General features: G+C 39.3%; 1 protein-coding gene across 2 annotated transcripts in view; it reads right to left on the reverse strand.

Annotated features, from left to right (window-relative positions):
* Window positions 1-1,664: 1,664 nt before the first annotated feature.
* FLRT2 (fibronectin leucine rich transmembrane protein 2) overlaps window positions 1,665-27,854 on the reverse strand; it is a 65,382-nt gene continuing 39,192 nt past the window's right edge. For both annotated transcript variants that reach the window (XM_027785126.2, XM_005236343.3), the window contains one exon: window positions 1,665-11,989. In XM_027785126.2, the coding sequence (XP_027640927.1) occupies window positions 9,569-11,557 (1,989 nt within the window). In that variant the 5' untranslated portion in view covers window positions 11,558-11,989 and the 3' untranslated portion in view covers window positions 1,665-9,568. The remainder of the gene's footprint in view (window positions 11,990-27,854) is intronic.

Genomic DNA, 27,854 nt, shown 5'->3' on the forward strand with positions numbered 1-27,854 from the left:
CTTGCATTGTGATAAATAAGCAATATTACTTAGTTTCAAATGTTTGGAAAAGAATTAATTGCACAAGGGATAAAGGAGAAAAGTATTAGACATCTAAACTGAAAGTAGGAGTGTCCAGTCTGACCACTAACACAATGATCACATCTGCTGGGGTTTGGAATGTAACCTTACATTCCTTACAAATATTTGCACTGATAAAAGGAGGGTCATCAAAAATGCGACCTTCCAATCTTGCCTTGTGATACACTCCTTGAACATCGTGATGTACCTGGAACTCCAGAACTTACAGTGAATGAAACTTAAAGGCTTACAACATAAAATAAAACTCAGGTCCTTCCCTGCTTTTATAGGCATGTACTGTGCATTTTGTTGCAGACCTCCAAGAGGATTCACCTTAGCGAAGGTACCTTAGCAGGGTCCTGCACAAACCAAAGGTCCAATATAATGCTGCAGAGCACCTGTAATTTGCTGCACCTCTCATAAAATGATCCAGATCTTCATCTGCCAGCTTCTGCAGTCAGCAAAGAGAAATGCCATGACTCCAGTTATTTTCCTTCTGTTCTGGACACCCTGTTTTTTGACGGAGATCACTGTCTTCCTCCTTGAATTACTACAGAAGGGAATCTGATGTACCTCAGTAAGGAAGAAGAAACCTTTTTCCCCTCTTCATTGTGCAGCTACTAGTAATGATCTGTAAAACTGAACCTCCAAACATGAGGTTCCTATGACCACAAACCTGAGTTTATCCAGTCTTCACAGCTCAACTTCCTAGCATGACTACTGTAACAAAATGTTAAAAAAAAATACTGAATTCAACTTAAAATTGATAGCAAAAATTTTTAAGATAATTTCTTTCTTAACTCAGTATTCTTAAATTTTGTCTTCTGCTAAAAAGACATAGTCTTGCCATTCCTATAATTGTAGAAGAAAGTAACTTAAATGCAGTCTACTTTAAATTCGCTCAATTTTCCACTTGTACATAATGTTGAATTGTAAAAAGGAAAGCCAAAACCAAAGCAGAAATGTATAGAAATACAGTTAACTACAAATTTTTCATGAAAGTAAGTATCATACTTAAAGTAACCTATCCCTCAAACTTTTCATAGATGACAAAGTAAATCAGTGCATGGACAGACTTACAAATAAACATCATGACCAAATAGATTGGAGAATAATATGAATGTGATGCGGCTCCCTTTAATCGGGGGAAAAAAAATAAAAAGAAAATACTGATTTCAAAACTAACCTGCAATGCAGATGTAAGTGAAAAGTTGACTAAACTCATTGCTTCTGAATAGGAAATAGAATATATGCTCGCTAGGGACCTTTAATATGAAAAGCTTCAATACTTTTATAAGATCTTATTTAATTGCTTAAAGTACTCAACTGTGTATTATTAGTATAACTACAATAATTGGGAATGTCTCTCCTTTCTCGATTCCCATTTGTTTGTTTTTCTAATCATATAAGCCTGATAAGTCATATGTGCTTTTTGTCACCTAGAAGTAGTGTCTAATACTGGTGAGAAAGGTTTTCCTGAAAATGACAGAGTTAATGTGCATGCCTTGCTACTGCAATCCTCGCTTACAAAGCCATGCTAACACCCTGCTTGAATAAACGAAATTACGCACACTAAGATATACTGCAGTACTTCGCACCAACTCTCAGATTTTCTTAACATGGTTCTTTAATGGGGAAAATGTCTTAACATTCAGGTTGTGAGTCAGAGAGCAATGAATTACGTATTGGTTCCTGAACTGGGAATGCACAAACCAGCCTGAGAAGGTATAGGAGGTCAGGCTTACAGCACTGGCATTTAAATCATTTGACTTTCAAGTCAAACCAAAGTTCGACATTCAACTGAGTGTGCTACAAATTTGGAAGGACTTACCTAAACAGAAATGCAAGGCTATTCTAGTTTAACAGTTGTCTTCTTTCATTCTTTTATTTTGTTTGTTTGGTTTTTGGGTTTTTTGTGCTAAAGCACTGAGAAAGTAGGGTTCACTTTCTGCAAATACTCATTTAATCTCATTTTCTTGTTTCTATTAATTGAAAGGAATTGCAGTCATTTCTGAGGATTTAAATGTTTTGGAATATTGTACAAGTGTTAGAAGTGTGTCTCATCTGAGGAGTCAGAAAATTGTAAAGGAAATTTAAAATCATGTCACAAATGTATATGTATAAAGCATGTGTATGTGTCCTTTTTCATGTCCATAAAATGTCAGTAAAGGGGAGTATCTCTGCATTCTGTCCATCATTATTCCTACATTTCATCTTCATGGAACAAAATCTGCCTTTTTTCATCAAGCAGTTTCAAAGTATGAAAATTACAGCATTCCATCTTTAGACACATTGTTCCAGACCTCATCACAAAGAATTTTATCTATGTGATCACCTACCCAAATGCTATCGGAGTAGAAATATTGATTTCACTCCAGAAATACACCATTTTAACAGAATCTTTCTGGCAATTGTGCTTTTTAAGAATGGTTGTGCTCAGCTTGGCACACTGACTGATCCTCACCACGGAGCCTTCTCACTTTTGCACAGCATGTTAAAGGTGTAAACACACACATGCATTTGAGTTGGATTTTCTGTAATAGTTTACACAAGGTCATCATTCTTCAAGGCTTTCTACATTCAGAAAACCAGGATAGGGTCATCAGTATGACTTTCGTTCCTCTTTTGTTACTTCCTCCTGTATATGAATCCTGTCTATACAGAGGAAGATAGATAACAGACCCAGTGCACAGAGTCAAGATTCTTCTTATTCTATACAAGATGTCCCCACCAAAGTGTACTATACTATAAACCCTTCTATTCATGCATGCATTTTTGCAGTCACATCTGTTAGCAATAATACAGAGTTCTAAGCAGAAGACGTGCGTGATTACGTGTACAAGAACGTTCCTGCTGTGCTCAACCCCCCATTTGTGGCTTTACATTGGACAATGTTGCTCAGTACATATTTCTCTCACCTCATTTTCTGTGAAGTCTGTTTCACTGCTCCCCTAGCTTTTCAAAAGAGATACCATAGGCTTCCTGCCTTAGTCAGTTGATGTATTTAATTTGGGGATACATAGTGCGACATATTATATGTGTCATACTGAATGTTTTTCACAATCCTTCTGAAATATATATTATTCCTATAAATACTCCGATTTATATTTGAAATCAGTGTGGCCAGGATTTTACCATCAGAGTGTACTAATTTGTTTTAGGAATGCAAATTATTGTTAAACAATTCACCAGGTCTCTACTCTGTGACAGAAGTATTTTAGCGATCTCTAGTTTGAGCCTTCACTCTCAGTGGCACTTCAAGTAGAATTAAAACATTTGTTTTGTACTTCAATGACCAAATGTAGTTTCTCCATGCGGCACCATAACACTTCTTTAGATAGAAGAGCTCGTTTTAAAGTGAAATAAAGAAAAATATTGACTGAGCAATAAAGAAATATAGCCCTCTGTGTACTTGCTTTGGGAATTCCTTGTAGCTAAACCCTCCATACACAACCCCAGGAATTTATATGCACATATACGTGTGTGAACAGCTCCAGATAACTGAGCTTACCCCTACAAAAAGTAAATATAAAGATTGATCTCTTTTATGATAAATCATTTTGGGGTTACTAAAATATTATCTGATGAAGTAGTCAGCGTTTGTCAACTTTTTTTTGAGAGAAAACAAAATTGTCGATTGAAAATGATGATGCCATTATTTTTGCCAGAAATACATAAATGGTTGCAAGTGTTTATCATTCACTTTACCTCTATTGTCCACCCTCCTGCAGTGAGACAAGAAGTTCAGTTACTCAGAATAAACATTAAGTTCAGGGAGGCACATTAAGGTGTGGGGGGGGGCTAGATGTGGATGTGTTGCACAGCGTTTCTCGGTAATTTTACTTGACATTTGGGGTTAAGACAGAGAACAAAATAATTTCTAGAGGAATTGTGACACTCAGCAATATCACATTTCAAAGTTTTGAAGTGACACAGCTTGTAACATCCAGTACTTCAGGTTATGGCAAAGCCAAAAATTAGTTCTTATATAGGTAACTAGAAGAGGGGTGACTTTCATTTCTAAGTAGCTAAAGCATATCTTTATATATACTGTATATATTACCATATATGTTAGGTATAAGATATACAAAAATTTATTAAGGCCTATGTCTGAATGTTGTGCATTCTGAAAATTCAAGAACAATTCTGAAAGGAGAATTGTGGAAAAAAATCACATTTCATTTCAAGGAAACAGATTAAATAGATAGTAATAGGTAAAAGGCAGGTTTAAGATTGTCAAGGATGAATGTCAAATGCATTTATCAAATGACTATGCACATAATGGGTCACAGCTTCCACATATATATTTGTTACAGACATGTGTAGCTGCTTAAATGTACCTATTAATTGCAAACACTGGAATACAATCTGTTCCTGTTTTACAGTGCTTTCCTACACGCATATCAGAATGAGATAATCTTATAAAGACAAGATTAAATCTGAGAAATTGAAGTAACAAATGCTTTAACTCTTTGAGAGACAGAAGACGAAAATATTTGTCTTTTAGAACCTGAAGAGACGGTGGACATAAAGTAGAACATTTGAAAATATTTCCAGGAATGAAAGTACAGAAGATTGATATTTTTGCTTTTCTGTTTTCCCTTTGAGATATTCACATCCTTATTTTAATTAACTTGTTCATATAAATACAGCAGGATTGTTGTATTTTTTTAAATAACTCTTTACTGAATATGTCAACAAGATAATATATAGTGTATAGTGAGGTTTTGAAGTTAACAATGCGTGCAACATGGCAGATTGCAGAAAACAGATAACGCAGACTTCAAACCATCTATTTTTCCATGTTAAAGATAGAAAGTATACCAAACACAGAACAGAATCAAGTGTGCATGTCTCAGTTAAAATCAATTTTGTGAAAGATCATCTTCAGATGTTTGGGACCGAGTGATGATAATAATTTGGTAGCTTATCTGTTTCTGAGAGGGTCAGAATTCAGCTCTCACGAGGCACATTTCCACAGAGCCCCAGTACAATAAAAGCTTGCCAAATCTCTTTTGTGCTAGTTTTCCAGATGGACTACTAGCCAGTGTCCTTTTAAAGAGCAAGACATTCTCTGCTGTACAAACATTTAATGTCAAATGCTTCAATATTGCCTGCAGTATCATCTGGGATATAAAGCACCCTGTTCGGAAGAGTTCAGGGAAGGAGTGATCATCAGCTTCCTAGGATTATCTCTGTGTTTAGACGAGAGCATCAGGCATGATCTGATGAGGCTCAGAGCCAGTAACTTTTGGTTTTGGCACTCATTTCTGTTTTGTTTTTCCACTGAGCTGGAAAGGTAAGTCATGAGTAAAACCATTATTCTCATGTTTTAAAGAAAAACCTTTAATATCTCCATGTTAATTTTAAGGTGAAGAAGTACTATAAATGGAGAATTCAATGGGGATTAACCACTTCACTGTCAAAAGCTGAACTTTCACTTAAATGTCATTAATAAAGTGCCTTATGTAGACCCTTAAAACCATAACAACAATACAATATGCATAAAGTTATTTTGCTTGCAAAATTAAAATCAATATATTTCTCAGAGGGAGAAATTTTCTCTCATGAAAAGAGAAAATGATTGAGAGAAAAAAATAGTTGAACTACTCTAGTAGCAAATAGCGTATGCCACTTTGTTTTTCTGTTTTATGTGACATTCATTGTAGTCCTTTATTGGTTTACAGGGAAAACTGCTAATATCTTTTCAGTCCCAAGTAACCCCATCCCTAAAAAATTCTTATGAAGAAATTCAATAACAATATCTCCAATAAGAACCCATTAACACAAAGTCCATGCATTCGTCAGATGTTTCTGCCAGCAAGCTACATGCAAGGAACACTTGTTACAGTGACAGAATCAGTGAAAATGAGGACCTATTTGTAAATAAATAAGTCTTCAGAAGGAACCCAAGCATCGGGCACAGCAGTGTTGTGATACTGCTTTAACATAATTTCACTTAAACTCTGGTTTTATTCCACTCACCAATCTTTTCTGCTACTGTATACAGCTACTAGCAGCATACAAAGGAAGATGGGTAAGATCTTATCTGTAAACCACTCATTTGTCCCCATGTCCAAAGAACCTGTCCAAATCAGCACCTCAGAGTGAGTATTTTGGATGAGTTGTATATGCACAAATTTGGGACTTCTGCTGTGTAGCCTTTAGTGAGTATATGTGGTCATATATTTGTACTAAGTGAAGATGACCCTATTTTACAAAGCCCAAGGAAAAAGCTGCTAATCTTGAACTTTACAGCACCAAAAGATCATTGCCCAATTCTAACTCTGACTCTTTCCAAATACTTCACTTAGCAAAAATTGTCTATTATGTGCTTCTCTAGATGTGAGCTGAAATGAAGTCTCAGTTGTTTGTGTGACTGGCACTTTGAAAAGTCCCAAACTCTGTTGTAGGCTGAAATACATTAACTGTATTTTTTAAAGAAAAAAAAAAAACCCAACTGAATTGGGAGAAACACCCTTCAAATGAAACATAAGACCTTTCAGTTGATTACAACTGTGAATATTTTTTAGCTAACACTCCCAGCTCTGTCCATAAATTTTGGTATAAGTGGCTTGGTACTTTTTTTTTAGAAGTGGATTTATAGAAAAGAAACTTTGTCAGTATCCCATACCAATATATATATTCTTTTTCATACTGAAAAGAAGCTTAAACTATGCTATCTTTAATATCATTTTGATTTTTGATCTAGGTAAGCGAGTAATAGTCCACAGATAGATATATATACATTTCATCATCTGAGATCAAAATGCTTTGTGAATGCCTTCTGTTTTCACCCTATTAGGACAGCAACCACACTTGTCATTGGTTTGGGTTTGTGGATCATTCACCTGCAGTACGGCTGAACTCCCTGAATACGTCTTTTGCTACAAATAAGGCGCCTAGCTCATCTTGAAACTATGGTATCCTGAGGCCTGGAACAGAAGATGTTCATCAAGGAGGACAAAGATTCCTCCAGCATCAGTCATTGATGTATGAAATTCTAGTAAGCGCGTACTTTCAAAGGATGCCTTTTGAAATCAAACGTAAAGCTAGTTATTTCAGTGAAATTAAATACTACATCCACACCCAACGGGAATCTCTGGCTCTACTTAATTTCAAACAAACTCCAGCATGCAATGGAAGCGTGCAGAGGCACAACTATTTGCTGCTTGTCTTGTGGGCTTTGGCACGTAAAACATATGAAACAAACAAAACAAAAGTATCAACCTTCTCATCATAGTCTTCAGTAAATAGGTCACAGAAAAAAACACTTTGCATAGACGTTTCTACCTAGAATTACACCATTTGAAATCATATGGCAGCCTTTTATTCAGCAACATTTCAGTGACTTTACTATTACAGTAGCCACACAGGTTGCCTAAAATACCTGTTACAGCTGAAGAAAATAGCAAACATACAGAATATAGAGTGGAATTTCAAAATGTGATTATAAAAGGTGTTAGGGGGAGGATGCCGTTCCTTATACAATGATTGTACTTTGCCTTCAGTCATAATTAGATTCATTTTGCCACTGCAGAAAATGAGTGCTATCATGCGATTTGAATTTCAGAAACTGCACACTCATAGACTGCTGGGATTCAAGAATGGGTTGAGCGAAATGAGCAAAGGAAAGGATTAAAACTCTCTCTCCCAACATAAGCAGCCTCATAAAGTGAAAAGTCTAAGCATTCCACAGTGAAAGTGCTTCAGCCTTTACTTCCAATCCATTGTAACAACTTCTTCTCGTCCCTAGCTGGTCACTGTAAAAAGTTTTCTCTTTGGTTCCCTACTCCCTCAGGAAAGTTTTCTCTCTCTCTTTTTTCTCTCTCCTTCTTTTCTCTTTGCTGTGAACTTTTGCTTGCGTTAAAAAATAAACAAACTGAAAGAAAGGAAGGACTAGATTCTACCACTGAGCTGGCAAGAAATCCGGAGTGCTTGGCAGTCACAGAGTCAATGGAGTGGCTGGAATGTTACGTGATTTTGAGAGCAGCATCAAGGTTTTAATACAAGCATGATGTTTCGCATAGTGCACGTAAATCTCAAGGACTCAGAAAGTATTCCAGCTACGGAATTTGAGGGAATAAAAAAGCAAATTCTAAGCCCACCTACTGCTTAGAAAGCACTGATAGTTGTAGAAAATTTTTGAAAGCTTAAGATAAAAGAAGGGTAATTCAGAAGGACAGTGTGTACCTGTGTTCTCAAAATTCCTCAGCTAATCAAATGCTTAATTAATGTCTGTCTCTTTATACTTGAAGGAGGGGGGTGGGTGTGAGGTGGTGTCGGGGAACAACCCCCAAAAAAAGCAACCAGGATTTACAAGTAATTTTCCCTGCTGAACATATTTCAGTTCATAACAGGCCTGGAGGCCTTTCCAATAATAAATAAATATTTTAAAGGTCTTTCTTATTTATTTTCTCTGCTTGTTTTCTTTTTTTCCCTACCTCTCCATACTAAACATAACTCAGAGCCCTAAATCAAACAGGGCTTGAACTATAAAAGCCAACAGCAACCTTTCTGTTGGCATCATATTTTGCAACACATCTTCAGCAATTTACACTTTTCGATTCCAAATTCTACATGAATACTGCAGAGCTGGGAGCACTCAGAATTCCCCTCATTCAAGCTTTACCTGAACATGCTGTGTCAACAAATGCTGCTCTATTAAAGAGAGGTGCAGCTTAATGACAGCTATCTGTTACATACTGATAACCTTCATCTCCCACTGAGAAGGGTCAGAGAATGCCTAAAGCTTCTTAATCATAATGAAAACCAGGAACTGTTTCTATCATAAAAGTGTATAGTATTGGGGGACGCTGTCAGAGTAGCACTGGCAAATAGGAATCAAGGTCACTTTGAGATTGACATTGAGCTGTCTACCTTTCCTATTCCAAGTATATTGGGAGAAAACTAACCAAAGGAGAAAGTAGCCTTTTTGGTAGCACTCAGGACTCCAGCTTCCAGCTGGAGGTAGGAAACGCAGAACTGACAAAGGGGAATGGAAGTATTTCCAATTGTTTGAAGCTCAACAGCAACTGCCGGGTTCAGGTCAGAAGGGTTGTACCTATTTTATCTGAGTCGCTTTTGTCCGTTCCTAGTGACCCTGTTTTAATATGCACTTATTTTCCTGTACTACAGGACACCTAGAAACTTAACATCCCTCAGACAGCTTCGACAGCAAAGTGGTTAATGCTTGAAGAATGAGTCATTCTTTCCTTTGCCATGACATTGGGTTCTTATTGTACAACCCTGTACAGTACTTAGCAATATTTTTTAAAGATTTAAAAAGCAAAGAGTTACAAAACCATTTGCAATTAACTTGAAATAGAAAAGATAGCACTTTTTTTAAATCCCATTATATAGTACACCGTATAAATTACAGAGTATTCAAATGCATAAATGCATCTGTGTAACATTTATCAAATGTAATTTTTTCATTGTTGTTTGGGGGGTTACTTTTTCCAGAGTTTTTCCTCTTTGTCCTAGACACCCCCATCTCCTCTCACTATCACGTATGACAGTGCTCCAGGTCTGAGACATTGCTGTTGCAGTATCGCATGTTGTTGGGGATGTGGCAGTCTGTGTAGTTAATGCCCCCGTTTGGGGTATAAATGGGCTGCAGTCTGAAATCTCCTTTAAGGAGCTGATCATTATTTAAGGAGACAATCTGGAAGCTGGTTTCCGTCATCTCCAGGATGGAGTTGTCCTTCTTGGTCCCTGCCTCACAGTAGTCATCTTTCCGACGGCCCCGGTTGTATTTCCACTTCTGGGAGGTGTAACGCCCTTTTTTGTGCATGTGCCAGCAAAAAATGCTGAGCAGGACCACGAGGACAAATATCACTGCACCCCCAATCAACCCTGCCAGCAGAAATGGGGAGCCCAGGTTCTGAGAAGTCGTCTGCTCGTGGCTGGAGGGGATGTTGCTGCCGTTGCTCAAAAAGGAAGCCTTGGTTGTAGCTTCTGAGCAGACAGTGTCTTCTGCAGTTCGGTAATTGTTATAAGTATCCAGTGGAACCAAACAAATCCGATAGGTGGATTTGGGCTCCAGATTTACCAAGCTTAAGTGTTGCTTCTCACCACTAACTATTCGTTCCTGCACAATTCCTCCTACCAGACTATGGCCCATTTTAACCCATGTGAGTTTATACGCCATCACGGTAAAAAGAGACATCCAGTTAACTTGGATGCAAGTGTCATTCACAAAATGGATGGAGAGTTGAATCCGTTCGGATACAGGAGGTGTCACCCTTTCTCTGTCCTCCCTGTCAGGCACAGTGGGGAGTGTGGCTATGGTGGGAGTGAGAGGATTATATTTGCTACTTGGGGGAGGAACTGATGAGGTGGGAACTAATGTAGTTGGCATGGCTGCGTCAGGGACGGGGGTGATGACAAGTGGCAGACCAGGGGTGGTGGTGGGGCATGACAACATATTCATATTGAGCTCCCTGACTGCCATACCTCGGACCTGCTCTGGTCCCTGGCACATAAAACCCCGTACATTGATGGAAGCGGGAATAAATTTGAGCCATTCAGTGACCCACTTAATACTACAGTCACACAACCAGGGATTATTCCTTACAGTGAGTTGCCTCAGGTTGTGGAGATTATCAAATACCCCCTTTACCAACATCCGAAGTTGATTGTTAGAAATATCAAGACGTTCCAGCTTGTGGAGGTTTGAAAAGGCTGTGAGTGGTATATGGGTTATCTGGTTGTCCTGCAAGTAGAGCCTTAGCAGATGTGTACCTGGAAGATCAGGAGGAGGGTAGGTCAGTGAATTCCGTACTATTGAGAATTCCTTGAGCTTGGAGAGGTGGCTGAAGGTACCTTCAGCTATGCCTTTATTAGTAAGGAGATTGCCATCCACAATCAGACGCTCCAGACTTGTAAGATTCTGGAAGGCCAGATCTGAAATGACAGCAATTCGGTTTTCATCTACTCGAAGTTCTTGTAAGTCCACCGGAAGGCCTACTGGTACGCTACTTAAGTGATTCTTGGACAAGAACAGAAGCTTGAGGCTGATGGCTTCCTGGAATGCCCCATCCTCAACGCCAACAGTGGAAATGGAGTTGTCATCAAGGTGTAGCTCTTCCAGCTTCAGAAGCTGAGCGAGGGCAGCCCGAGAAATGGTCTGAATGTTGTTTTCCTGCAGGTGGAGAACCCTGACATTCTTGGGCAGGTTCATGGGGAATTCATCCAATTGGTTGCCGTATAGGTAGACTGTGTGCACAGACTGGACATTGTGCAACTCTGCAGGAAATCCAGCATTATTAATTTGGTTATTATGGAGGTAGAGGACGGTTACACCCTCCGGTATCCCAAGAGGCACTGAGGTCAAGCTTCGCTCATTACAGTAGACAAAGTTTCGATCACAGCGGCACACTTTTGGGCAGGCCAGGGTTTTGGAGACCTGCACGTAGAGCCCCAGGGAAAAGATAAGCCATGATTTCATGAGGACAGCCCAATCTGTGGGCCACATTCTAGTCCAAGAACCCATTTCTAATTTAAAGAAATAAAGTACCAAAGTGTTAACGAACTGATAACAATAATAAAGCACAGGTAGCAAAATCTCAGGTCATTAAAATTAGCTTCTATTTTTTTGTCCAGTGTTCATGCCAGAGCTAAAGTCCTGGAGGCTATGTATAAAATAATCCTTTTACAATTGGCCTACCTCCTACTTGTGATAAGAAAGCCACAGTCTTATTAGCCAGGGTTACAAAGTTTGTGGCCCTCCTCCATATGTGCTGAAAGAAACAATAGGCATGTCTCAGCAGGTGAGCAACAGGTTAATTTAAAGCTACCAAAAGTTGTCTGTGTATGAGTTGCTTGGAGGGTTAATATTTCCTTTCACTGAAGTCTGTCGGCGTTAAACTCGGCTTTCTGAAGTCACCCAAGTCCTCATATCAGCTATCTGCCAGATCTGGCTTGCCTGTAAAAGAAAAGAGAAAAGAAAAAGATGAATAGCGTGAAATGTTTAATAGGGAAGATCAAGCCCATTGGAAGGCTATTCTAAGGCTGTGCTCTTTGTGGCTTTCTGGGAAAAAGAAATAGTCTTGAAATAGATTTGATGCAAAGTCATTGCAGTGATTGAAAGACTTCCAGCGACTTCAGTGAAGGCTAGATCTATCACTTGTGTTTGCATATTGTACTTCCAGTCTTTGTACTCTCACAGTGTTTCAAATCCTAAAAATAAAACATTTTACAAACCTAAAACTAAACCATTTAACTGGAAATTTTTGCTCAGGTATTCTTTTCTTTTGCAGAACCACTGACTTCAATGAATGCTATTCACTGATGCCTGACAGAGTAGGCTCTGGGCTGTACTATTTAATCACACTCCATGTTTTCTTCATTTCCTACCAGACTCTGGAATGTTCTGCTTCTATTTTTGTAATGCCATTATGTATATTCTCCAACTTAATGCACACTACCAGATTATTGCACTTTACTACAGTGAATTAGCTACTTATGAGGAGAGTCTTTTAAATAAGTATGGTAATCCACAAACACAAGATAACCTGCTGTAAGGCATGTATTTGCTAAAACTATCATCCTGATACTGTTTCTGATGTGAACTGTGCTGTCAACAGACTTCAGAATTAGCTTTCCACTAAATGAAACAGGCTCACATCTGCTAAGTTAGTGTTTTAGCATATCAGCTCAAACTACAGTAGCTTTGCAGGAAAGCACTTTCTTTGAAACCATAAAGGTTAGATACTTTTAATTCTGCTACGCAGTTGTCTGTGAATGGCTACATAAACAAGTTTGTTAGCTTTAGCATAGACGAGCTCTTTAAGGTGTATTTTCGGCTTGTAAGTGTAATTTTTAACTTTTACATTCCCAGCTACTATTTATTATTCAGATCTATAACGAAACAACTCTCTAAAGCATGCAGTGAAAGATACTGTACTGTATGATGATGTCTTGTTGTATGTTGTTTCCATTGACTGAAAACAAACGCTGCATTTTTCGTACTTGAACCTACTGAAGGATATAAACCCTGCCAAGTACCAAGCATGTGTAGATCTGTGTCTTGAATAGCAGTTACATAAGCACAGTATTTTTCCAGATTTTGTTTGCCCAAATCAAAACTCATTGGCTGGGATTTCAGCAAAATGCAATTTCAGTGAACAGAAATCACGTTTAAAAATCTTTTCCCCTTTATTTAAGCAGTTTAAACACCATCCAGGTAATTCAGAAAGAAATGTAATTCAGGAATACGTGAAAGCTTGTTCTTCTGCCACAGCTGTGCAGTTCATGACACGTCCCAAATGCTGCTTTTGGGAAGCCTATGGACTGACAGTGTAGGAAGTCTCTTCAGGACTCAAAACTGTTGTAACCCTGCAACCTTGCACTTGCAGATTACTATACTTATTTGGAGCACCATCGAATATCAGCCTCAAGGCTAGAATGGTTGGAGATAAATGTGAGAGCCTGAAACGTCCTGTAGCTTATCATTATAAATTCAAATGGTAAATGTACGTATACTGTAATGTAGCCTATAATGTGTGTTGTCCTTTTCTGGAAACGGTACAATTAGCCACCCTGCTGTTTAAGGTTTTCTCTCTCGCAGGCATATTTCAGTCAAGAGTGGGTTCTTTTCAATTATGTAAGATGACGTGATACTGTAGAGAAAGTCTAACAGGATTACATTCTAACATGAGCCTAACTGTGACAGTTTATCCGCCTTTAATATGGCCTGGCTCCCATCTGCATCGTACTGCTCTGATCCATCGTGACACTGGCTTTTTAAAATAAGAAAGGATGTGCAGAGCCTCCTCTGAGGTGCTCGGTACCGCACAGAGTAATAACAGTGATTCTCCCACTCCCTTTCCATCATCAGGGACAGACGGCCTGTACCTCCTCACAGGGTCAGTATCTTGCACTGAGCTCTCTTTTGATTGTAAGTCCGATTGCTGACGAGGTTTTATTTGGCTCCTGGGTATGATAGACAGCCCAGCTGAGGACATGCAGCTACAGGCAGCTGCAGCTCCTGGTTTGCTGGGAATCTCCTAAGGAGGGAATGCCGTATTAAAACTGATTTATGCACGCACCTTCTTCTAGGACTCTGCCCAGAGCACCTCTCACCTAAGTAAATGTGGCATATGAATAAAAGATTTCAGTAATGATTCTAGCATATTGGGTCAAACACGCAGCATTTCTCATTAGATATTACCAGTAAAAGAGCTTTGACTGGACAGTCACTTAAGCATATCAGCACTTTGGAAACTGGCACGCTGGAGTTTTTCTCTTTATTCTTACATGGGTTTTGCCCTTAGAAATCTATTAAAACTTTCCTACTGCTTTCTCCCTTTATAATGGTGAGAAATGGAGTCTTTTTATTAATGGCAGTATCCTAATTTCCAGCTATCTGTCCTTAATAAACCAGTGCTATAAAACTCAGTGCAGAAGATAAGCGTTGGTAACTACTGTTGATTGTATTAAGCAAGAGCACAAGGACAAATCAAATTAGATATTTATGACTTCAGGATTGACTGCAGTGTAATCTAAGGAAGGAATGAGGAAGCAAAGATACAACTGAGTATGTTTAAATAATATTTTTGGGAAAAGCTTTACCCCAGTAGTCTTTTAAAACTGTTTATTAATACCTCATAGTAGTGGTCATAGTTGCAGTATTTTTCAGCAAATCTCACCGCTTTTCCTAGCAGTTCACCCACTGCTCATAGTGCCACGTAACACAAATTTCAGCAAATCACTAATGCAAAAGTGAGTTGTGTCCCTGTATTAGAAATCTCTACCCCAAAGACTTTAAAAGGATTGAAGAGCTGAACAACCTGCTTGATTTGAAAAAGAAACTCTGTGATGGAAAATCTTCCTCTGCGAGTTCCAGAAGGCTGGAAAAGCTGAAACAGTTTGTTCTTTAGCAAATTGCCAAAATGAAAGGCAGGTAGAGTAATTGAGCTTTCTCCCCATTCCTGCCATGTTGGCTTCCTTAAAGCAAGCTCTCTGTTTCCAATATTTTTACAAGAACTGAACGGAGTCTCTCTGCAAATGAACTGATCACTTGCAGAAGTAGAGTTTTGGAAGTGGAGGAATTAAGGGTATTCCTTAGCTCCATGATTGTAAATCTTGGGGAATTGACTCATAAACTACAGATGGCAGTGCCTCTGCATGTTGTGACTCCAGGCGGTTCTAAATACCAGTCTAGGAAGAGAAGGACAAGGGTGAGGGAACCTGCCACAACTAATTTAAAATTAAAGAAATTAACAAGCAAAAGCGTCAATAATAACACGTCTTCCCATCACCACCTTGTTAATTTCTGTTTCTATTTTTTTGCCCTGTACACTTGATTTCTATTATTTCTCACTATATCCTCCTTGGAGCACAAGCAATGTCTTCCAAGTGTCTAGGATATTTCCTGTCTTACTGCAGCCAGGATATTAAATCCCATTAGGATTTAAGGAATGATATAATAAAGTTAGAGAAAAGTACATTGAAACAGATGAGAACATATGCATACGTTTTAGGTGGCCATGTCTGAAAATTTGGCTCAGTGGCCTGAGTTCCTGACATCAATGGAAATATTCCCTTTCATATCTTAAGAGGAGTTTCTGATCAACATATTCATCTCACTGTCTTTTTTCAAGCCTGTCTTATTTAAATTCTCTTTTGGCATGACTGATGCTAGCTGGAGAAGGACAATTCTGGCGTGGTGTACTGGATAAAAATTTCAAATTTGTTTTTGTTCAACACTGGAACTTAACAGCTCCTTTAAGATATTTTGATTAAAGATATTTAAAGGCTGAAACACCTGGCTGCAAGTCAGGAAGGTGAAAGTTTTATTAGTGTCCCTTTCACTGGTCAGAATCATCCACACAACTTCAAGCTTCAGTCACCCCGCTGTGCATAGCCACAAAATAATTTCGCTTCACTAAACAAACATGTTTCAATAATTCATATATTACTGCAAATGCTACTCAATCATAAATTTGTGGTATCTAGGGAAAAAAAAACAACCAACAACCCACTAGCAGCCTGCTTATGGAACCCTTTCCCCCCTCACTGACCACCATTGCCTCCGTGGCTGTGTCTATGGTGTCTCTTCCCGACATGCAGTGCCAGGTGAGGTCCCTGTGGCTGCCTGGGAACCTATCGATATCCAGGAGAGATAACAGATTAAAGGGAGGAGGCAGCATATAGAGCACAGCCTGCGTATGGATACTTACAGCCCTATAAGCACAGGAGTTTTGTGGTGCTCCTGAAGCCAGGTTATCCGTCTTCATTAGTCTTCCCATGTTTTGTATTAAGGCTATTAAATTTTCAGAGGGAATCAAATTAACAATGCTTGGCTATCCTTTCCTTCAAGGAATCCTGAAAATAATCAAAAATAGGTCCTAGGAATCCAAGGTTTTGGATGGGTTTTTTTCTGATATTCTAACCATCCAGCACCACTTTTCCTAGCAGTTCATCCATTGCTCATGGTGCCATGCAACATAAACTGAAAGGCAAGAAAAACCAAAACCAAATGGTCATATCCACTCTTTTTTGCAACTACCAGTCAGTGATTTTCATTTAGCACAAAACCATTTGGTGTAAATTTTCTTGGCTTTACTGCAGATCAAGGTCATAATCAAGTCATAATCTTACTCTACATAATTATAATATACAGTTAAGTACACGGCTATTACATCTGGAATTGAATGACAACCAGAAAATAAATCTGATTCCATTCCTCTGAAACCTAGTACAGAGTTCCTAGTGCTTAAAGAAAAAAGCCCCTGTATTTCTATCATCCGGTAACAAAAAATAATTATGGACTAATACCTGACAAATCCCTTTTTTTCACATAAGTAGAGCTGACATCTACACATGAATGAATATTTTGGCTTTTTTTTAGCTGATTAGAGCCTTAGGTGATGGTTTACTGCTTACGGTTCTCTGTGAGTTATGCGAGTTTGAACTTTGTGTTCAAAATTTAGTATGAGGCTATAATCTCTGCATCAAAGGCACAAAAAAAATGACCCAGAGGAACCAAAATGCTTTTAGAGGAAGCCCTTCTGTGTGCTTGCTGCTGTGGCTGCTCCATAGTTACGGGTGTGTATTATGTAAGAAGAAGAGGTAAAAGGAAGAAAATGAGGTGAGGAGGAAAAGAAGAAACCATCCTTGTTGCCGCCTTCTAAAGTGAATATCGATGTCAGGAGAATGATCGGTAGCTAGTCCTGGAAGGAAACCATAAAGTGTCTCTGTACACTGTTACAGACACTATGAAGTCTATATGGACAGCTTTTGGCAGAGACAGACCTTATTGCCTTTGCAATACTGTTAGCAAAATGATTCAGCAAATGTACACAAATGGGTTCTTCCCTCATGTTCTTTTCTGCTCTGATGAGGACACCTGGTTTTGCCTCTCGGTTTGCACTTATAATTATTCTCAACAGCTCAGATCAAGCAGCCTGCTGAAGGCAAGTGAAATGGGTTTGGATCTGCCTTGGTGGAGGCAGAAGAAAGTTTAGAGAGTGGTACATCTTGCAGCAACGGGTCTAAAGACGTCATTCGCCATCCTTCCCCCCTTGCTCTTCCTTAACCTTCTGCTCCTCCAAGCCTTTTATCTTTTTCCAGCTACATTCCTGCAAATTAAGAAGCAGACACATTTCCCTGAAGGTTGCAAGCTTCAGGAAATCCCTTTCTAAAAGGCACGATATTATAATGAACAAAAGCTTTGTCTCTGGAAATCTGGGTGGTGTGCAGGCTCTTGTCAGCCACCAGGAATCTGGGCAGCCCAATTCCTGAGCGCCAGGAGGGGGAGCCAGGACCGCAGGAAATCTTGAATAAACAAATAAACGAATAAATCTGGGACTCGTTTTCTTCCCACTTTGTCCATGCCCACACAACATGCACACACTTCTCTTTCCTCACAGATGTCTGGGGTCACCAGTGACTGCTGGCTTGTTTGACAGCATCTCTGTTACACGCCTGACAACCCGTTTGAGCAGTGCAGCACTTTGTTTCTGGGAAAAGTAATATTTCTACATGGTAATAATGAGCATTGAATTTATGTACTTCATGGTTCAAGACACTTTTTATTTGTGAGTTACTACAGAGTGCAACTATTGCATAGGTATGAGGAGGCATGCAAGAGAGGAGGAGGAAAGGGAGTTAGCAAAGGGAAAAAAGGTTTGTGAGGGATACAGCTCAGGTACAACAGATTTGTCTCCTTTTACTGATTACTAGGAACCAGTGACGGGTCAAAAGAGAGAACAAACTGCAAGACAATCACTGGGGTGACCACTTCCCTCTGGGAAGCAGGGCTGAAATAGCTGCAAGAACAACAGCATTAATGCCTCGGGTGGAACCATGAATTCAAGGCTGCTTTCATCCCTCTGGGCACTGTCCTGTGCCAAGCATCCTGCTCAGCTTCTCAGCCTTGTCCCTAAGTGGGCACTGAAATGCCAAGGTTCAGCTGCGGAGAGTACAGCCTGTCTGGACTAAGGTATCTTCATTCCTGCCTTTGCTCAACAGTTACTTATTTATGACACAAGGAAGTTATTCTCAAAATTTGATGTTGCATAACTTCATCAAGACCATATCACCTGTGATAAGTAATAAACCTCTAAACCTAGAAACATCTGTGTTTCCAGTCCATGACAAAAAACCTCATGCCTGTTCATGCACACAGCTGCCCTATAGGTCAATACAATTTTTGTCATAGTCGATATATGTCAGGAAATATGACTGGTTTTAGTAATAAAAAACAGAAATGAAAGGCTATAGAACATCTAATGGAAAACATCAAAGAAATAGCGCATATCCTACTGCAGGCTGCACTAGTGCTCACTGTTGTGCCATTCATCCAAATTTATCTTTTTGGTTGTTATACCACCCAGCCCAATCTGAACCCCTGTCTGCATGGATTATTCTTGCATAGACCTTTGTTATTGATCATTTCAGCTTCTGGCAGACCCGGAAGGAGAGTTCTAGAAATGGAAAACTGCCTCTAAGGACTTTCTGCCTGTGGAGTCCTGAATTCTAATGTAGGAATCATCAAAACGTGCTATTTCAGCTAATGGTAGCTGTCAGAGTAAAAGGTAATGAGGACACACATTTAAAAAACAGAATCTTTAATTGCCTCTGCACAAGCAGGTAGGACTCCCTCACAGAACACAAGGGAGAAGGAAACATGCAGAATTCCAGGTTTTTCACCAACATGAGCTTCTGAGTTGTATAGGACTTCAAGGCAGCCCAAAGTCATTGATAGCCCAAGCATCTGTTTATAAAGAAATATCCCTGCTTTCATTACAAAATCGCTGATTGTTGAAAATTTACTCCAGATGGTGACCATCATGATAGTTTCACTCCAGCGGGCAAAGAGGAACAGATGATCACCTCCAGGACTCATATTAAATGGAGTATTGCACCTACTAGCAAAGGGCTATTGGTGTCTTTATTAACCTTCCCCCAAGGCCTAGTCTAATTCCTCACCAGTCTAATGCTGCGCTGTTCAAAACTTAACAAATCTGTCAAAAAGTGAGAACGATCTATTTAGTACGGTAGTGAATTAATTACCTAGTCTTTCATCCCCAAAGAACTGATCTCATCTCTTAGGTGAAATAGTTTTGATGGATCTCATCTAGGGCTCAATAAACTCAGCAATGTACTATGTGATGATGTAAAGCTGGATTGAGAAAGTTGGAGATGGCAGATGAAAAGAATTTTACATGAGGAGCTATCTGGAACGTTTCAACAAAATGCATTTTCATTAAAATATACGATTTAACTGAAGCCAAAACCTTTCATGGAGATTTGTCAGTTTTGATTATGTTTTCAATAGGACATGTGCCTGAGGTCCAACGCTTTCTCATCGTTTATGACCAGAGGCAGAGAGAGAAAAAAGGATAAAAGAAGAGTGAGAAATTGACCTTTTTACCCAAAAAGGTAAGTTTTGACACAATTTCATGTCATGACAGCATTCATAAAATAGTGTTTACATTCCACATTTCAAAACCATGAAAGCTGTTGTGGAATTATCTGCCTCTGGACAGCTGCACTTAACATAGTAAAATGGAAAAAAAAAGATATATTCTTTGTTTGCTTTCTTGACCCTCTCCCAGAGGGCTTACAGCTTTCTGTGACAAAAACTGGACACGTCTGTTTGAGAAAAAACTAATAACACTAAACAAATTTAAAATAATTCCCCTTTTGGAACACAAATGTTCTGTACTTTGTTTAGCATAATGCATTTTGTACTAAGAAAAAATGAAGGCAACCTGCTGTTTCTTTGCAAGCAAATTGGTCCCTACCTATAAATTATTCTACACTGCGAAGCAAACAGTTTGCTTTTATCTAGAGATATGTGGGCAGCCTGGCAAAACGTCTGTGGATAATTTGAAAAAGCTGCTTTTAGTGACCTAAGTGACTAAACATTGCTTCTGTGGAGACAACATCTTGACACATTTTAAATGTGTTGCATGGCGCTACATCATTGATGAGATTCTGCATGGTGTCACATTACCTTGTGGGGTATCATTCATTTGGGGTCTTAGGCAAATGAGTGTGGGCTGCCATGTTCTTATCTTCCCTATTTGTAGCATATGGTCCAGGGAGAAAATATGGCACTAGCTGCCCCTCAACCTCTCAGGCACCTTGATACAAGTAAAGCTGAAAGTGTCATCATACGTTCATCTTTCCAACAAAGCCAGATGGAGATCTCTCCTTCCCCTTTTAATATTACTTAGCATGCTGCTCCTTCACAGTACTAAGAACTACTCCATAAACACTGCTAAGGAGCTATCAAGAAAGATTAATAAAGTTGTTTGCACTCTAACTGCTTCAGAGAATCTGTCCTGTATGGTGTAGTCACTTATGGGGCCACTGAACAAAAGATGTTCTGCAGCTAGAGAACAAATCTTGCATATATGACACAGCCCCTGTAACAGGCAAACAAGGTTATCAATCAGTTGTTTTTAAAAACCACTGCCATTCAGATAGCCAGTTGCCAGAAAAGGGGAAAGATATTAAAATGATGGATGAAGAACATACAGTTAAGCCTGTGAAACCCCTATTCTGCTAAATAGTTTAATTATTTATTCACTGTACAATATCTCAGCATCAATGGCGCCTGACAAGGGTCTAGGGATCTGGATTTGTTATCTTTTCCCAGTGATCCAATTACACTTTCCTGTATGCACAGGTGGAGAAAGTGCAATATTCTCACTACTCCAGGAATGACACTAGAGCACCTCATACAGGAAACACCTTATGTTCCCACACATCATCAGAATACAAAAAAATACTTATTCTACAGTAATATAAAACACTAAAGAGATAGCAGTACCTATTTTATAACAGTACAAAAACATCCAGCATGTGGTAGCATTCTCTCAAGATCCACTGTTTACCCAGACACCAGTAAAAGCAGTGATTTCCCTTAAAGAGAGAAAAGAAGCACCAGAGGCTGTGGGTGAGCACATTTTGCCAAGGATATGGACCATTTATGGATTATTTTTTCCTCAGTTACTTTTGCTTGTTTTTTCCATTTATTTTTTGCTTGTTTGCATTCAGGATTCTGGTAACTCTCTACGATAATAACTGTTTTCAGTGAGACAGTCCTGTCGTCCCTTTTCAACATTGATGCCCAAGCACACATCCTAAGAATGTACACATCTGAAGAATAAAAGTATTGAGGAAAATTTGACAGGTGGTGGGATTAAAGAAGGTGTTTGGTTCAATGGGGATGTGAATCGCCCAGTCCTGATCGTGACAGCACACTTCTTTGGCACTTTGCTCTGGTTTGGTTCTCCTTTGGTGAAAAGGTACAATACTACATTTCCCCAGCAGTCATTCAGATTTCTTGTTTAACTTCAAAGTTCTTTGAGAAGGGGAGGCTGCATGGGACTGCACATAAATAAACACAGGACAGCTTCAGTTTTAGGTACAAGCAGAAATAAGAATAAGTTAGAAATAGTAAATAGACATTTCTAACGCAATGATTCTCAACCCTGGAATTAAAACCGCAAGATCATGAGAGGTCTTAAGGGATCACAGAGTAATAAACAAAGGCAGTGTCAGCCAGCAAGAGCACTGCTCCTGCAGGATGAAGGAGCACAGATTACATGTTTAAACACTGACTGCAACAGTTTACATCAACCAAGTAACTACTAGCTGCCTTTAATTTCTGGCAGCAGCTCAGTTCCCTGGGGAAGAAAAGACCTAGCAGAAGAAGAAACCGTGTTTACAACTGCAGCTATGATTAAAGTCACTTCTCGGTCTTCCTCCTGCTCTAGTCTTTCCTTGAAGGAGCAGTGATGCTGCCAACACAGGGGGTGCACAAAGACAAAGCAGAGCCAAGTGGACATCATATTTCCAGAAGCTGGAAATGTGCAGTTCCAGCCAGTTTTTCTTCTGCCCCATGCTGATGGCTGCAGGAAAGAATATTCTGTGTGAATGGTTTCACGTGCCATACAGCACTGCAAGTCTTCTGACCATGAACAGAGGAAAGAGGGATACAGGAATGGTAATAAGTCTAATTTTCTCCACAATGCACAGGGAAAGAACCTGCCACCTATGTCTGTTTATGAAGCAGAATAAACCCCTAGTATTATGTCGCAAAGTTTCTATCATTGTATTTTCTCAATAACTGCTCTAAAACTTTTTTTTTTTAAAAAAGAGCTTATTTCAATTAGGAAGTTCAAAGCCTTCACACTGAATGAATCCTGACAAAGACAGAAGAGAGCACAGAAAGTAATTCAGCTTTGTTTTTCTGCTTCCCCCCTTTGCCTTTGAGGTCTGTGTGTGGTTGCATCAGTGAGATCAAAATTGCCAGCAGGCCCACGGACGATACCTACCAGCAGTAGGGCAGAAACCATAGTCCTCTACCATTAACACTTCACAGTGGGTGTTCTTTAGCTCTGTGCAGACAGCCAACAAGACTTGCACACCACTTAAACTCTCCTAATAGCTTTTAAGTGGGTCCTAAGAGGTGCAGAAGCCTGGAGTTGGCCTTCAGCCCAAAAGCAAATTCCATCTGACGTGTGCCAAAGCATTTCAGGCAACGGATTCCTTATCAATATGTGTCCTTGTGCTACTTTTCAGCACAGTTGTTATTGCAAGGCATCACAGCAGTATTCTTATCAGCATTTTGTGCTTATACAAAACTAGACATCTTGAATGAGTTCAGGAAGGCAGAGAGGCAGTGCACAATAAAACCTGAGAGAGGGCCAGAGGGAGAAATATAAAAAAAAGTGAGATAGAGTTTTCAGCTATTCTACAGGCAGCAGAATACGCCTGCTCAAAAATGCAATTATTGTTTTCTTCTGTTTGCAGAGCACTCTATCTATTCAGGTCACTGCAGGAATCAAATGAGAAGACACTCTTTTATGTTTACTGTGTAGACCTCTGGGTACTTTAAATGGACCTCATAGGAAGATCTGCTGAGGGATCTGGGGGCTTGCTGATGGGTTTTTTGCTTGAACTAAAAACTGAGCTAGGTCCCTAATACGAGTATCTTTGTAAGCATGGGAAATCTGGGATCCTGACCTATGTCTACACCAAAATTTTAGATACTAGAGGCACAGGTTCTTTACTTATACTTTTACTAATAAGTCATATATTTGTTTTAACCCACTGATGTAGAGTATAAAGTTAGTGTTACCTTTACATCCAATCTGTGGTATTTTCAGCAATTTTACCTCTGCTAGTCTGCTGTGACCTCTACATGATCCTTTTGTATTGGGGAATATAAAATTAGGGAACTACAAAGCAAATCAGCTTTTATAGCCAGGGAAATATTTCTATTGCATACATGCGTAACAGCAGGCATAGGCTTGCACCTTCCTGTTTCATTCATATTGCATACATGCTTGCAGATGTGGCAGAATACCTATGGAGCAAATGAGGAAAAAAACCTCAAAATCTTCTGCTTTATGGTTAGAAGAATGGCAGCAGAGCAGGAAGCAGCCTGGGAAAAGGATTCTGAGAATGGGAGAAGCTGCAGATGTTGCTTTGGTTACACAAAGGAAATGTTCTTATAGAACAAAGCCCTCTTTACAGCACCTCTGTCTTTGCGGTACTGTGTCTGCGTTGTCTTCTGCAGCACATACAGCCAAGACAACAGAAGTGGCACTGAGATTGGAATAAATACGAAGGGGGGGAAGTCACCTGAGCCTTCACACACACACACGCACGCTCACATGCGCGTGCGCGCACACCCCCCCCCCCCCTTCAGTTTGGATTTGGCAGGAATTTGTTAAGACATTTGACTCCAGATATACCTAGACATCTCTGACCCTTTATAGTCAACAGCTGACCTTCATTCAAAAAGTGGTGTGAAATAATAAAGGACAAAAAATTAAACAGTTGCAGTTATGCCAGAGGACAACAGACTATTCAGATCTCCTAAGAGCTTGAATGAGCTCAGCCCACAGCAGTGGAGTTTGTTTACTGTATAATATTATTTTAGAAATCCTTTCCTTGCTAGTTCAATCAAAATGAACTGCATTTCCTAATACCATACATCCTGAGAGATACTGCCACATGCTCTATCCAAACACAGGCTTAAACTAACCCACCCTGGCAGCAATTATCTTCAAGGCTTTTGAGCCTCTTGGGAAATATTGCCCTCCTCTGCTGCAGTGAAGCAGAAAACCATCTCGCATGCAAGACAGACAGAGAAGAAATCTGTTTCCACATTGACTGCAAGTATTTTAAGCATTAAACCTCCTCCAAAAAAAAATAAAAATTACTCAAATCTTCTGTGTAGGGCTTATATGAAGGAGGAAGACTTGCCAAAGGAAGTGTTCATTATTATTACTAATAACCAACCACTTCTGAAGTACAGATAAGGACTGACTTAGCACTGAATGTTTAAACACATTCACTGTGGCTGTTCTGGTCACTCTCTGAGTTCACTTCCTACAAATCATTGAGCTGCACTATAATGAAAGAAAATATAGGGTGATTTGCATAGGTACCTGTAGCAAATTAATTAAATTCACAGGCACCAGTCTTCACCTGGGAAGCTCCTGACTACCACCACCTGACAACAAGCATGGTATCAGGAATATTCCTGTATGAAAATCATATTTTTAATACTAAAAGCCACTGAGATTCATTAAGTTAGAAAGATATCTTTTTAAAACAGATGATACAAAGTACTCTTTTACACAGCAGATAGCAAAGTGGAATTTGCTGCCACAGGTGTCTGTAGAACAGACAGTTTTACCAGGTTCGAAAAAGGATTCCACAATTTCATGGTTTCTAAACAGGTTCCCTTAAAGAAAAGAGGAAGGGATGTTCATGCTAATATGGCTAGTTCCACCATTTGGGGCACTGCTGGGGTGCGCAGGGGGGAAACAGCAAAAAGCAACTGCAACAATTTCTTGTCTTTGTTGGGGACAAAACACTGAGCTAGACGGAATGTCGGTCTGCCTGAGTTGGGAATTTCTTATGTTTTAGTGAGTCACATTTTATGGTCAGAACTAGGGACTGAGCACCGCAGTGGAAATGTAGCATGCATGGACCTGTCCATTATACTTGCAGAGTATTTGAATCAGAAATTAAATACAGTGCCATCCTGTAATCTATCTGATAGCCTAAAAGTCCTTGACAGCTCAAGTTCTGCATTTTGAAACTCTGGATGGTTGCTAATGACCACAAATATAATATTAAACCTAAACCAACCATTTAATGTCATCTCATTGTTATGTACTCCTGAGCATTCCAGATGTGGCAGAAAGAAAAAGGGAGACTTCACTGTTCTATTCTGCTTTTGAGGCCATAAGTCTTTAAAGCAAATGCAAAAATAAAATGGTAAAATGATAATGCAGAAATTTTCTTCCAGGGCTGCAGTAAGTTCTAGTTCCCTAAATAGCAATGTCCTGCTTTAGCTTTAGAGGACTGGAAACTTTATAGAGTGAAGCAGTGACCACATAAGGAACTGAAACATATCATCATGTTTTGGACTCTTCTCTTCAATGACCTCTGAACCTTGCCTGTAGAGAAAAACCCAAGCCACAATGTCTGTATATAGAATTGCACTGCCTTGAAACTCAGACTGTTTTGAGACTAGAGTTTTGGTTTGAACACATCTGTAATTTTTATTTCTCCAAGCTTTGCAGAAACATCATTAAATACTTTTTTCAATTCCATTTGTATTCTTTATATTATATAGATGGGATCTTTCTTCTCAGTCTCCTGCCCAAACTTTGTTGAAAAAGGTCATTAGACCAGCTGCTATATAAAGTCTGCGAACTTGCTAGGTTATATTTTTTCCTTTTTGACTGCTGGGAAGATTGTCAAACAAAGTCCTTTGTAAGAAGGTCTTGCTCACTAGCTCACTTCACCTCCTTTGTGATAAGATACTCTGACAGATCCTCATCTTCCACTAACCTATAGATTCCATAATTTTGGTTGTGCTTCAATGTAAAGAGAACTTAGCAAAAATCTTAGCTCTTCCTAAACTTGATACTTTTCACAAACAATACTTCAGAATAAATATAGTGATTTTAAAAAAAAAAACCAAACAAACAAAAAACAAACACCAAAAGCAGAGGATATCCACGCTTTTACTTCTTCTGATCCTTCACTCAATTTCATCCCATCAACACCAGTAATACCTCAGCACCCATGCAGATAGATCCCTCTCCGCTTTTTGTAGATGAACGATTCAAAAACTTCTACTCTTCTCTGCCATTGTTAACATAAGTAATAACAATCACATTTTTAAAAGTTTATTTTCTAAGAAATAAATATTTTTCTGCTGTTTGAAAGTAATAAAGTAAATAAAATAAATTCCAGAGATGGTGTTTTGACAGCTATGGTCCTGATAGTAAATGCTTGGTAAGAGCAAGCAAGGCTTGCTTATTTATTCCTTCTCTAAAACATTCAGTTACAAATTTGTGATAAGAAATGAGAATTTCCTTTCCATGCTGTATTTGCAGTCTCTCTCTGAGAGGGTCAGCTCAGCTTTTGCAGCAGCTGCAGCAAGACATAACAAACACGATCTGACAGTGTTAACACAGCCACGAAGGATCAAACATTGCTTTATTGCTACAGGATAATTATATCCTGCGATCTGTTGGGCACAGTCATACTTGTCACTGCATACATTATTATTCACCTTCTGATTGTCCTTTCTAATCCAGACTAGGTCGGTAGTGTCCAGCCATTGGTCATTAGAATGGGTGATGAGTATGGCGAAAAATGAGCTGGTAGCTTGAGGCTATTCCTTAGGAGAAGTAGAGTCTGAAACAGTGTGAAGACGAGGCAGTTGCATGCATGATAGTCCTATTTCTCTTTACTGACTCCTAACCTTTGATTAATTACTGAGCAAGAAGCAGTCAGGCAGACTTCTAAAGGGGGTATTTGGAGAAGTCAGTGTCATTCCACTGATAGAAAATAAGTCTTCAGGATCTCTTCTTTGTAGACATTCCTTTTTCTCTGACAAGATCTTTGGGTGAAAACTACCTTACAGTTGGAAGCAGTCAGTGAAGACAGGACTGAAAATGAGACCATCCTCCTAATGCATAGCAAATAGCATACCCCTGCACCCAGAGAAGCTCTACATGGAGTTGTCTAAGTGCTGAAATAATATTTTTTCCTAAGAAATGCTGTAGTGGCCTGGACAGTGGTTAACATTCAGATCTGCAAGCACTATTCACATCCCTATAAATCACAGAGGTTTGCATCTCAGGGAAGAAAAGCTCAAGTTCTTTTGGACCCACAGGTTCCAGGAGAAGGAGCCATAAAAGAAATGCCAACTGTCTTAAGATTCACAACAAAATCAGAAGTGGCAAGGTTGCATGTCAGAACCTATAATCAGGCATAACACCAGTGGATGT

This window comes from Falco peregrinus, chromosome 1 (genome assembly GCF_023634155.1).
Source record: "Falco peregrinus isolate bFalPer1 chromosome 1, bFalPer1.pri, whole genome shotgun sequence".
In the NCBI taxonomy this organism is placed as follows: domain Eukaryota; kingdom Metazoa; phylum Chordata; class Aves; order Falconiformes; family Falconidae; genus Falco; species Falco peregrinus.